Genomic DNA, 13,202 nt, shown 5'->3' on the forward strand with positions numbered 1-13,202 from the left:
AATGAGTAAGTCAAACATCTTATTAACTATTCTTACTAAACTATAGAAATGCACACTCTAGATTCAAAATAATTTTAAGTGTAAATGAATATTATATGTACAATATTTAATAGGACTTACTTTTTGTCAAATTATTGATAAAGAATAAATATTTCAATTTAAAATCATGAAAAATTCCATAAAAATTACACAATATTAATTAATATCATATATAGAAAAGTCTTTATGATAAATTGAAATAATTAGATATTAGTTTAATTATTTAATGTCATCTATTCCGCTGTTAAAGATATCTATGCTGATAAATATGTTGAAGATATAAATTAAATATTAATTATTTACAAATAATTTATAAGTATATTTTCTTATAAATATTGAGATATTTGTTTATTGTGTACTATATTTTTTATAAAATCCAAATATTTTTGTAAATTTTTTATTTAAAATATTTGAAACATAAAATATAAATAAATACATATTTCCATACATAGTACGGATAAATACACACTAGTATGTATATATATTAGAATATACCTCTTGGCTCTCTCATTATTATTACAAATAAAAGTAGGCTGGGAAAATCTTTTTGCGACAGTCACAACACAATCTTCACATTACATGTCTATAAAACTCAAAGCATCCTTTATTGTAAGTAGTAATATTTTTCAACTATCATAAGAAAATATATAATAAAGTGTCACATACAATTTTTATAATGCAAAGAACATGTTTAATTATGACTTGAAGGCATACTTGACGACACCAGGAAAATGGATGCTGATGAAGTAGTCATCCCAATCAATAACTTTTGGGTCAAAGTTAAACAAATTCATTTCTTCTGAGTCCATACATTGTCTTGCCGCTGCTAACAGTTTTACTGTGTTCATATTATCAAATCTGTTTGAAAAATAAACTAAGCTATTGTGAGTTGATGACTAATTAATATATACACATAAACATATTAAATAATTAACTTCTATATAATATAATAAATAAAATCTTCAATTAGTTTTTCAAATTTTTTGAGTGGCCATTTTAATTCTTGATCTTTCTTTGTTAGTAATAATTCATCTAATTTTACAAACTGTGAGGCAAATCAGTTACGTTCATTTCTGTATGTTTCGGAAATTTGTAAGTTTAGGAACAATTTGTAACTAACTAATTATTAAACAAAGATTAGAGATTAAAATAACCACTCCAAAAAAAATTGTAAACCAAGTTAAAGTCTTATGCCATAAGACTGCGCTTAATTTGGTTGAGTACAGAAAAAAAGACAAAAGAAAAAACAAAAATACAAGAATTAATATTATTTTTTATATTTTATTTTATGATAAATTTAATATAAGAAAACTATCAATAATAAAAAAATATAAAAAATAAATTATATTTTTTATTAATATTTTTGTATTTTTTATTAAAAAAATATAAAATAAAAATATATTAATTTAGTATCTAAGATATTTACTGTTTATAAACAAATGCAACCTATAATACTATACGTAAAATCTTAATTTGGGAACTACTACTTTAGAGTTTACTTACATGCCATTGAAAAATACATAAGGCTTGTAAAGATCAGCCATTCGTATAACAGCATGGATCTTTCTGAAATAGTCGGTATATACTTCTTGGGAATTCTTGTAGAAAACTTTATTCACCAGATTAAGTACCTAACATAAATTTAAAAAACACCTTGTCATCTAAAACCACCAAAATCAGTTTATTTAGAAGTAATATCTTAACAAATTGCAATTGCATTGTAATAAACTTTTGCAACTTTTGCAATACTGACGTCAATACAATGGTAATTAGAACCGCAATTTAACTAAAACTTTATTGTCATCAGGAGTAACCATTATAATAAAAAAGAGCTTATCTAATTTTTCCTCTAAAGATATATGTTAAGATTATAAATTAATAACTTTTATTAATAATAACCTTATAATGTGTTTTTCATGTTAGTTAAATTTAAAAATAAATATATATCACGAAATTTTAACACGGATTTGAAGTAACTAACCAGTAGAGGAAGCAAGTAACGAATAAACATGTATATGCGAAAGGTTGCCATGTTATTCAACATTATAAGTTTTCCAACTTTGACAGGCTTTCCATTTCTATTTATCCAAGGTTTTGCAGTGAAATATCTGAACATGTAGTTGCAGAGATTGTGGTATCTCATAGGATTGCTAACAGAGGAACCCACGTGATATATGGTGATATTATCACTGGGCTGATTTGCATGCACCACCATCGCCGCCAGCATTGCATTTACCACCAGGTCACCTGGTATCTGCATCAATCTCAATGTTATTTTTTCAATTAGCTGTACACTAAAATCAGTCATTAAAATTAGTTATTAGTATAAAATACATATTGAAATACAAATATATATACATTGAAAATAAATTAAACTACATATGTATTTATACATAAATATATTGGTGACTGACTTTAGTAATTAATTTTGGTGTATGAATAGAATTTTTATTATTTTTTTGGTGTCTATATCAAACTCAAACTCAATGTTAAGATTGTTTTTTTTTTAAATAAATTATTCGACTATACTACATATACACTAAAATCAGCTATAGTATAAAATATATGTTAAAATATAAATTTATATTAAAAATAAATTAAATCATACATATATTTATAAACAAATATATTAGTGATTAATTTTGGTGTACGAATAATATTTTTATAAATGATATGAGACATCAAGTAACCATGAATATTTTGGATGTTAATAATTCAACAATAAAATATTTAAGTTAACTTGATACCAATAATAAAGAGGGAGTTAGCTCGATAAAATTAATCAACAAACTATGTATTTTGAATAATTTTGTATTAAAGCTAAAGACAACACCTATAATATTCTATAATAATATGAGTACAGTTTTTCTAATTGCAAACTCTGTACTACATAATCTAACCAAATATTTTTAGTTAGATAATCAATTGATTTGAGACAAAATCTTGAAAAAGACTCTGCATGTAATTCATATCCCTGACACTGATAAAATTATTGAGGCATTGACTGAACCATTGTCAACTCCTACACTTGCAAATCCTAGTCATTCAATTAGCTCGGTTCTAGTCTTTTTCATTTTCTTTCTCTCTATCTATTTCTTCTTTTACTTCTTTTAAAGCAATCACTTCAGATTTTTATTATTTTTTCAAATTATTAGTTTATATATTTTAAAATTAAAATCGCCAATATTCAAGTTAAATCTTTCCTGTTAAAAAATAATGTATATTTTTCACAAATACTATCTTTTAGGTGTGCTCTTAAAATTACATATATAACTCTAAATAAGTTATATTATTTTGTATAGAAAATTTCTTTTAACAAATTGTGAAACAATGGTTAATATAAGTTAATTAAAGGAAATCATTAAAAGAGATATGGAATTATATAAAAGAAAATAATTACAAATAAGTAGTATAGGAAAGAAATAATTTTTAATTAGATTCTTAACCCTTCTTTTAATTTGTAAAAACTTATTAGTTCTATACTCTCATTTTTCAGACGGATTTGAATTTACAACTTTAACGTTTAAAATTTTAAATTAAAATAAAAAATAATAAAATATTGATATTAGTAAAAAAAATTGACTCTAATTATTAGTCAAACTATTTTATTTACGAGATAACTTTATATCGTTGAAGGTATAAAACGTTTTACGTTCAAATTAAATACATCAATGTTAGAAAAGTCTAAAGAGTTATAAATTATAATATAAAAATTTCTTTATCTACTTAGTTTTGAGTCTTGGAGAATAGGATTAATTCAAATTTAGACATTTATTAGCTACTCTAATGCTCTAGACATCATTTTCTAATTAAGAAGAAAGGCTTTGTTTAGTGACTCACCACATCGGAAACTCCATGCATATCTCCAGGAAAGCATGTTAATGTTCCTTTACCATACGCAACAGCAACACTGTCTATGGTTCTGCATGTAATAAAAATGTATCAAGAGCCAAGATAATGAATAATGCATAAAATGGACATAAGATTTAAGGTAACATAAATTTTGAGTTACCGGAAAGTGAAAGAAGAAACAAATTATATAATTTAAGACTACATTTTTTTCAGTAGTTTTTGAGATTCATGACTTTTATTATTCTAATAGTCTCAATTTTAAAATTCATTATTATACTTATTCCTGAGATCAACTCTAGACACCATATTGATCTTTAAATTCTTTTCACCGTTGAATTAATAAAAAGATTATTGAGCTAGTTTTAACTTGCCACGCTAAACATATAATTAAATAGCTTCTTTTCGTTTTAGTTCTTAAATAAGACAAAAACAAGGTTGTTTTGAAAAATGAAGTGAGATATAATGATTTGCACCTCATATAAACTCTTTTTTTTTTTCGTTTTTGTATTGTTTAAATGCCAAAATAAAACGATACTATTTAACCATATATCCAGCGTGGCAAGTCAAAGTTACTAGAAAAAGTTCATAAATTTTGAATAAATAATTTTGAATTTTAAAAACTAAAATAGTGAAAGTTATGAATAGAAAGAACCACCTTAAAGATCTAGTTAACATAATTTAAACTTTATTTCAAAAAAGATATTTTTTTATAATAAATTTCTTCTAATGCAAAATATAATAAGAGTAAATTAAATTTTTTGTCTCTAGATTTTGTTAAAAATTTTAAAATATTCTTAAATTTTATTTTATTTTAATTTTATCAAAAAAAAATTTATTTATATCAAATACAGTTCTGTCAATTAATTTTTCAAAAAATATAAGATCAGTTTAGTAATAATTTCGTAAAAATAATTTTTAATTTTAACATAAACAAACCAGACATAATTGTCATACATTATTATTAAATGAATTCTAAGAAGACAGTAATATATTTGATACATTAAAAATTTTTAGAATAAAATTAAAATAAAATAAAATTTAAAAATATTTTTAAAATTTTTGATAAATTTTAAAGACAATAATTATACTTTATTCACGTAATAAAATTCTTAAGTTTGTGCAATGTGATATGTTGTACCTTACACCTTCTATCCAACCAGAAAAAGGTTCTCTATAAGTGCTGGTGATTATCGTAGGACGTATAATAATAATAGGCATGTTTCTTTTTGAAGTTTCTAAAAGCATTTCGCCCATTGCTTTTGTAAAGACGTATGTATTTGGCCATCCATACAAAGTTGCTCTGTAATTAATTAAATATAATTCTCAGTGAAAAGAATAGAGCTACTAATAACAATAAGAAACGAAGCTAAGACTATTTTTTATCGCATACTTTTAATGGTTAGAGTTTAAATAACAAAAAGATGCTTTAAATGAATATTATGAATATGTGCACACCACCTTTTGATGCCCAATTCCTTCATAGCAAGTTTAATTTCATGTTGGGTGGCTCCTTCCTGCTGAAGGTGATTCAATTGTTGTTGCACCAATTTCATTTCCATTTCAATGTCCAATCCAGGCACTCCATTCAGTGACACACCCATGTGCTGTGGATCTTCTAATATCAGTCCTTCTCTCTCACCACATACATAAGCTAACAAACAAGCAATAATAATAATAATAATAATAATAATAATAATAATAATAATTGTGACTCATAATATTTTATTGAGATTTCCTAAGTTATACAAGTTCATAAATAGCAATGTTCATATTTTTATTTGGCTATAAAAACTATACTCCGTTTTTATATCAAATTATATATAGCTTTTGTTGAAAATTGTAATTTTATGTTACTCCTCTCTCTCTTTCTTATTTACTCTCTATTACTTTATCGTACTAATACTACGTACTTAATCATATACTATTTTTAATTTATTTATTTTTTGTGTTAGAAAAGTATATATTTCATTAACATTAATAAAAAAATAAGTACACAAAACTTTATATGTCTGAATGAGAAAGGAAAGAGCAAAAAAAAAAAAATTATAACATAAACAAATCTTTAAAACATTATCTAAAATTGTCACGAAATTATATTTTTTAAAAGTTTAAATTGATAGAAAAATGTATATGAATGTTTATATTTTAATAGAATTCTTAGAATAAAAATTTCTTTTTAATTTGTTGTATATCCTTTTTTTTTGGGCAATTTATATAAATAAAATGAATGAAAGAAAGTGTTACGTACAATAGCAAAAACCAGACGCAAATGCAACAAACCTCACTATATGTAATCTGCGACACCCTAATGCGAATTCCATTTACACGTAATCCATTACATCCTGTCACGGATTACGTTTAGAGGCAAAAACACATAAACTGCTACACCCTGTAGCGGTTTATGAAGAGAGAGGCCCATAGAGTATTCTGCGAGACCCTGTAGCAGATTATCAATGGCAGCGTGGCTGCTTAGAATATGCCTATATATACCCAGCAACTTGTGTAGAGTGTCATTTTTATTCATTCGTAAGTTAAGAATGGAGAGTGAGGAGAGCCTTTTGGTGTTAGTACACTCTTCTGGAAAAATAAAAAAGAGTAAGAGTCACGGTGTGAAGTTTACCGATAGAGAACCATTGAGTATTCTCATAAGGTCATCTCATACACTGTTGGATCTGAAGACCAGTATTTTGCAGAAGTTGGGCGCTTGTGGCACAAAGTGGGTGAAAAAACTGTTCTACAAGATTCCTATTGCGGTTGTATCAACCGGTGTGCAATATGAAATATTCGTGTTACGATTAGATGAAGATATGCAGGTGTTGTTTCATTGTCGCCAGAGTTTTCCAGAAGTGAGGATACACGAGTTGTTTGCGAAGCTGAAACATGGCATCGATAGTTCTGGGGCATCGGCGCCAAACCCTCAGTCGAACACGATGGGTGGTGCCTCTACCTTAATGTCCGTCGTTGCACCTGAGTGCTTGTTGGAGTATCGGCCAGCTGGTCCAGTTAGGGTATTCACCTCAGCCCGTCCATCTCCAGATGTTGGACGTGAGGGGGAACCGGATCGGGTTGAAAATGCGATGCTAGAGGATGATTCGGATGAAGAGCCTACTGACATTGGAGGGGACAGCGATGATGATATTCTGACAAACCCAGCACCATGTCAACCACCGTCAAGTGTGGGCACAAATGAGCAACCTGCACACTATTCTACCCTGAATTTGGAAGCCGTCGGCCAAGTTCCGGAGTTAGTTCCAACCTTTTAGGGGTCAAGGTTTGCATGAGGGAAATTCTCTAGTTGAATTTCAAGTTGGGCAATCTTTCCAAAGTAAGGAGGAAGCTGTTCTTTGTGTCAAGGATTACAGCATTCACCATGGTGTTGAGTACAGAGTGATGGAGTCGGATCATCTTAAGTACCATGAGAGATGCAAGGAGTTTGGCAAAGGTTTCACGTGGATGATTCGCATCAGCCTTCGAGCGCGAAAGGGCACCTGGGAGGTTCGACAGTACAACGGACCGCACACATGCTTGGCTACATCGATATCAAGCGACCACCGACAGCTTGATTATCACGTGATCTGTGCAAAAATATTTCCTCTGGCTCGAGTCAATGTAGCGGTATCGATAAAGGTGTTGCAAGAAGCTACCGAAGCAACCTACAGGTTCAGGCCAACTTATAAGAAGACGTCGTTGGCAAAACAGAAGGCAGTAGCACAGATATACGGGGACTGATGAGAAGAGTCCTATGTCGAGCTACCTCATTAGATCCTTGGTGTGCAGTCTACCATGGAGGGGACCGTTGCCTTGATGAAGACGTCTCCGGTTTGTGTCGGTGATGACGTTGACGACTCTACCATCTACTTTCATCGTCTTTTCTGGACATTTCCTGCTTGTGTTGAAGCCTTCCGACATTGCAAGCCATTGGTCAGCATAGACGGTACTCATCTGTATGGCAAATATGGTGGGACTTTGCTGCTAGCCATCGCCCAAGATGGGAACTCCAACATCTTGCCTATTGCTTTCAGCCTTGTGGAGGGAGAAAATGCCGAGTCATGGTCTTTCTTCATGACCAACCTGCGCTAACATGTGACTCCGCAACAGGGGATATTGGTCATCTCGGATATGCACAACGGCATCAAGGCTGCATTAGAGTAACCAAACAGTGGGTGGTTACCCCCTCATGCATATCGAGCATTCTGTATTCGGCATGTTGCAGCTAACTTCACACTCAGTTTCAAGGGCACGGATGCAAAGCGTTTGCTTTTAAACGCTACTTATGCGAAGGCTGAGGCCGAGTTTCACTATTGGTTTGATATAATGCGGACTGAGAATCCGACAATGTGTGATTGGGCGAATAGAATAGACTATGATAAGTGGACTCAGCACAAGGATGGTGGCAGACGGTTCGGTCACATGACAACCAATATATTTGAGTGTGTTAATTATGTTCTGACGGGTACACGAAATCTTCCGGTTACCGCCCTAGTGAAGTCCACATACGATCGGCTGGCGGAGTTGTTTGTGATTTGTGGTCAAACGGCAGAGGCTTAGTTGGCCAGCGGTGCCAAGTTTTGCCAGTCCTTTATAAAGGCGATGGAGCGCAACATTAGAGACTCCAGGTGCTTCACTGTCACCCTATTCGATAGACACCAGTTTGAGTATACCGTTGCCCAGACGACACCGGCCAGGAGCTTTTCACTTGGGACGTACCGAGTCTCCCTTTAGGATCGTACATGCGACTGTGGATACTTTCAGGCTCTCCATTATACATGTTGCCATACGATTGCATGTTGTGCCCAATTACGGCTTGACTGGTCTATCTATGTCGACGAAGTCTACACCATGCAGAACGTGTTCAGGGTGTACCAGATGGGTTTTGTGCCGCCAATTCCAGAGGGACTTTGACCACCTTATGATGGTCCGACTGTTATTCTGGATCCTTGCTTGAGGCGTTGCCGTGATGGGCGACCGAGGTATACCAGAATCCAGAACAACATGGATGAGGTCGACCCTAACCGACCGAAGCGATGCGGCCTCTGCAGACAGCTTGGACACACGCGTAGATCTTGTCCCCAAAAAGGCTCCACCGTAGCTGGTAGTTCGTAAGACTTGTTGTGTTGGTGCTTTTAGTTTTTGAATTTTATTTTCTCACGTAGCGATTTGCGTTTTCTGGTGTTAGTGTTACTGCCTTGTGGCTGTTATATTTTGTATGGCTTCCTATATTTGTATGATGGTTATGAACTAGTTACTTATGATTTTATATTTGTATGCCTTGATATATTTTGCATCATGGTTTCTTATTGTTATAGTAGTTTTCATGAATTTGTACCATTGTGTCATGCCGTTGATAATCTACTACAGGGTCTCGCGAAATACTCTATGGACCTCTCTCTTCATAAACCGCTACAGGGTGTAGCAGTTTATGTGTTTTTGCCTCTAAACATAATCCGCGACAGGATGTAACGAATTACATGTAAATGAAATCTGCGTTAGGGTGTCGCAGATTACATATAATGAGATTTATGTATTAATCATTAGTAAACTATTGATGATATAAGGCTTAACACCATGGTTCTGAGAATCGGACTAAATCAATCGATTTGACTCTGTTAACTCTGTTAACTGATAATAGGTCAATAAATCGGTTCGGTTATGATAAAAATGATTTGGTAGATTTAGATCAATTAGTTACATTAAAAACTTGGTTTACTAGCCTAACTTGTTTTATCACCTCTAATTATCGCATAATATATAGTAGTATATATGGGCATATGGCAATATTTAATTTATCTTTGTAAATTTTTAGTTAAAGTAAACTATATTTAATTTTATACCAGGTAGTTTTTACTAAAATTATATCTTAACTCATTAGATTCGGCCATCCAGTTTAATAATATGAATATGCAAATTTAAATAGACCGAATCTAAATAGATTGAGTTTAGTCACCAAAAAAAAAAAAAAATTGAGTTTATTCGTTGTTTATTGTGCTACAAATTTTTTTTCTATAAGTAAATTGATAAATAATTAATAATTCAACGGGAAGCTAATTTTTTAGTTAATATTAACTAATTTTATTTTAAATTCTAAAGTCTTCAAATAAAAATAGCTTTTATATTAAAAAATTTACTAATATTAATTAATTAAAACTTAATTCTTTATGCGTATTCAATAATTAAATATCATCATTATAACATGATGCATATGTACATTCTAACCTGTTGAGACGTGGACAAGCATCTTGAGCTTATTACATTGATGGGCGCAGCTCAAGATATTCTGAACTCCTAATGTATTTATGCCCATTGCCACATCATATCTGTATTTATTAACACAATGAAAAAACCTTACTAACTATATAAAAAATAATGTGAGAGAGTAAATTTTTTTCAAAAAAAAAATATTTGATAACAAAAAATAATTAATCAAAATCAGTTAAAATTTATTTTATTTAATATTTATTAATTTTTATAATAATTAAAAAATATTAAATAAAATAAATTCTAACTTCTTTTTATCTCCTTAACATTACTATTTTTTGTAAATATCAGTTAATTTATATATATATGATCTGAAATTTATTGTACGTGTACCTTTCATCAAATTTAGTTGTTGCAGCTATATTAACAATAACATCAGTTTGATTGTAGATCTCATCCCTTAAAATGGAATCTTTCAAATCCAAGTTCTCTTGAGAAATGTCACCAGCCACCACACTCAACTTTTCTGATACAAAGGAATCGAAGTTTGCTCCAAGGGTTTTCTTCAGAACCTTGAACAAGTCCTTTCCTATTATCTACATATTTAAAATATATTTTAAAATATATTTTTTATTCTTAAATTTTTTTAAAAAAGTTTAAAATATTTTTAAATTTTATTTTACTTTAAGTTTATCCTTAAAATTTTTAATTTATATCAAATATACTCCTGACAGTTAAATTTTTAAAAAATTTAAGACCAATTCAACAACAATACATGATAACTATGTCTGATTTACTTGTGTTAAAAGTTGTTCTTACGAAATTATTGCTGGATATAGGTTTTACATTTTTTGAAAATTTAACCGTTAAAAATATATTTGATACAAATCAAAAACTTTTGAAGCAAAATAAAATTTAGAGATATTTTTAAAACTTTTGATAGACTTCAAGAATGAAAAATATACTTATATAATTAACCATAGAATTTATAAAAATATTAGTGAAAATATATACATATTATTAGGTGAGACTTTTATGGAGTTTGGAAACCATGGTGTCCGAAATACTATGTGACGAATATGCTTCTGTATATGAATACAAATTTAACAATTTGTTTTCTTTTGTCTTGATGAAGTTTAATCAATACTTTTTCTTTATGTATATTTATTTGGAGGCGTATGATGCTTATGCTTATGAATACAAGTTTAACAATTATGGTGTTTATGGTTACACTTTTTATTATTGTAAATATATCGTACTATTTTTTAATTTGATCATACTTTTTTTCATTTTTCTTCAAAATTTATTATTTGCTTTGACACCAAAGTTTAAAAATAGTACTTTATTTTAAATATATAATTGTTAAATTTCATTTATTTATTTTTCATCAAAATTTTCTTTGATTTTCCCTTAAATCATTTTCACAACATGTATGTGTTAATTAATATTTCTTCAAAAGAATTCAACTATAATATTTAATTGAGGATAAAGTTTATGGTTAATAACATCAATATTAATGTGGAAATAAAATTTGGAGTTCGATTGTTCAAATAAATTTTCTTGCGTTTAATTCCCTTATTGTCACAACTTTGTATAGGAGACTAATTAGGTTATTCCTTCTTGCGTGTGTATATATATATATATATATATATATATTATTGCACTAAAATATAAGCAACAAATGGACTTATGAATATTAGCTATTATATATCACCCATTAATTATAAATATAAATAACTTTTTATAATTATTAATTCAGTTTGATTATTATAAAAAAAATGCAAGAAAGTGCGTGAATAGTGATAATATATTTTGTTAATAATAATTTATGGTACTTAATTTTATATAATTAAGATGCACACAGCGTCTTCAATTTATTTACCTCATGATGCAAACGATGCTCGGTAGATTTAGTATCCGTGGTTCTCAAAAGAAGATATAATTTTTTCACGTTTGGTTGGACTCTAAGTATCTTCTCCACAAAGACTGCTAAAAAAAAAAAAATCAAACACATACAGATACATGAAATAATGTACTATAAAATGAACTACTATATTTTTTAATTTCCTATCCACTACATACACTATAATGAACTACTATAAAATTATATATAAGCAAGAAATTAAACAATATACTTTTTGCAAGGAAGCCAGTAGCACCTGTGAGTAAGATGGACTTGTCCTCAAGGAACTGCACTATGCTTCCTAACTCCATTATATATTATTTTTAGATAACTTATAAGAGGCAGAAATAATGAGGTGTGAGATGCGATAAGAGAAACGAGATGGAGCGAATATATATTAAGGGGTGGCAAAATGGGTTGAATTCGTTGGGGCGATCCACTAAATCCGTTGAAAAAGGCGGGTTAGACTAGAATTTAAAGTTCGTCAAATTAAAAAAATTTGTCAAACTCACACTGTTAAATTGGTGGGATAGGATGGACCGATTTGCCGGGCCAAAGATTTTTTTTATTAAATAAAATAGTGATTACTATTATAAATTTAATAATTATAGAATTTTTAAAATATTTTTTTGTTTTTATTCTTCTTTTAATTATTAACTTTATTTATTTTATTTTATAATTTCATATATTTGTTTAAATTATGTGACTTATTTTTAAAATAAAGATAATTTTATTAATAAATATTATTTTAAATAATTTTATTGAAATTAAAAATTAAAAATTAAAAAAAAATAAAAAAATTTATATTATAATTTAACTATTACTTATTTATATTTGATTTTTTAATTATTATTTTTTAATTAATTTTAATAAATTTTAATTAAAAAAAATCGAGCGAACTAGTTTATCAATTTATCATAAAATGAGACGAACTAGTATTTTAAATTCATCTTAATTGGTAGAGCGGGTTAGCTCATCCCATTTATGAAATGGATTTAAGTGTGCGAACCGGTCCGCTTTTTTTTTTTTGGTATTTAAACAGGGCTAAAGCCCAAAATTACAAGACACTAATCAGCCGGGGTAAGGAAGCCCCTCTACAATCATCAAACAAAATTTGTCTCAAAGGTGTTGGTGGCACATCCACAAAATTAAAACCTGGATTACACTTTAAACCTTCTCTAGCTAAAAATCAGCAGCTCTGTTTCCTTCTCTA

At 29.3% G+C, this 13,202-nt stretch overlaps 1 protein-coding gene across 1 annotated transcript; it reads right to left on the bottom strand.

The window, feature by feature from the left end:
• Positions 1–734: 734 nt before the first annotated feature.
• Positions 735–12,300, bottom strand: LOC130965547 (alcohol-forming fatty acyl-CoA reductase-like). The gene is made up of 10 exons (XM_057890307.1): positions 12,222–12,300; positions 11,969–12,072; positions 10,480–10,682; positions 10,105–10,205; positions 5,350–5,542; positions 5,030–5,191; positions 3,880–3,961; positions 2,021–2,293; positions 1,543–1,670; positions 735–897 (listed from the first exon to the last, which is right to left on the bottom strand). The coding sequence occupies exons 1-10, from the start codon at positions 12,298–12,300 to the stop codon at positions 735–737; spliced, it is 1,488 nt and encodes a 495-aa protein (XP_057746290.1).
• Between the last annotated feature and the right edge of the window lie 902 nt (positions 12,301–13,202).

The sequence above is a fragment of the Arachis stenosperma genome, chromosome 3, assembly GCF_014773155.1.
Source record: "Arachis stenosperma cultivar V10309 chromosome 3, arast.V10309.gnm1.PFL2, whole genome shotgun sequence".
Classification (NCBI taxonomy): domain Eukaryota; kingdom Viridiplantae; phylum Streptophyta; class Magnoliopsida; order Fabales; family Fabaceae; genus Arachis; species Arachis stenosperma.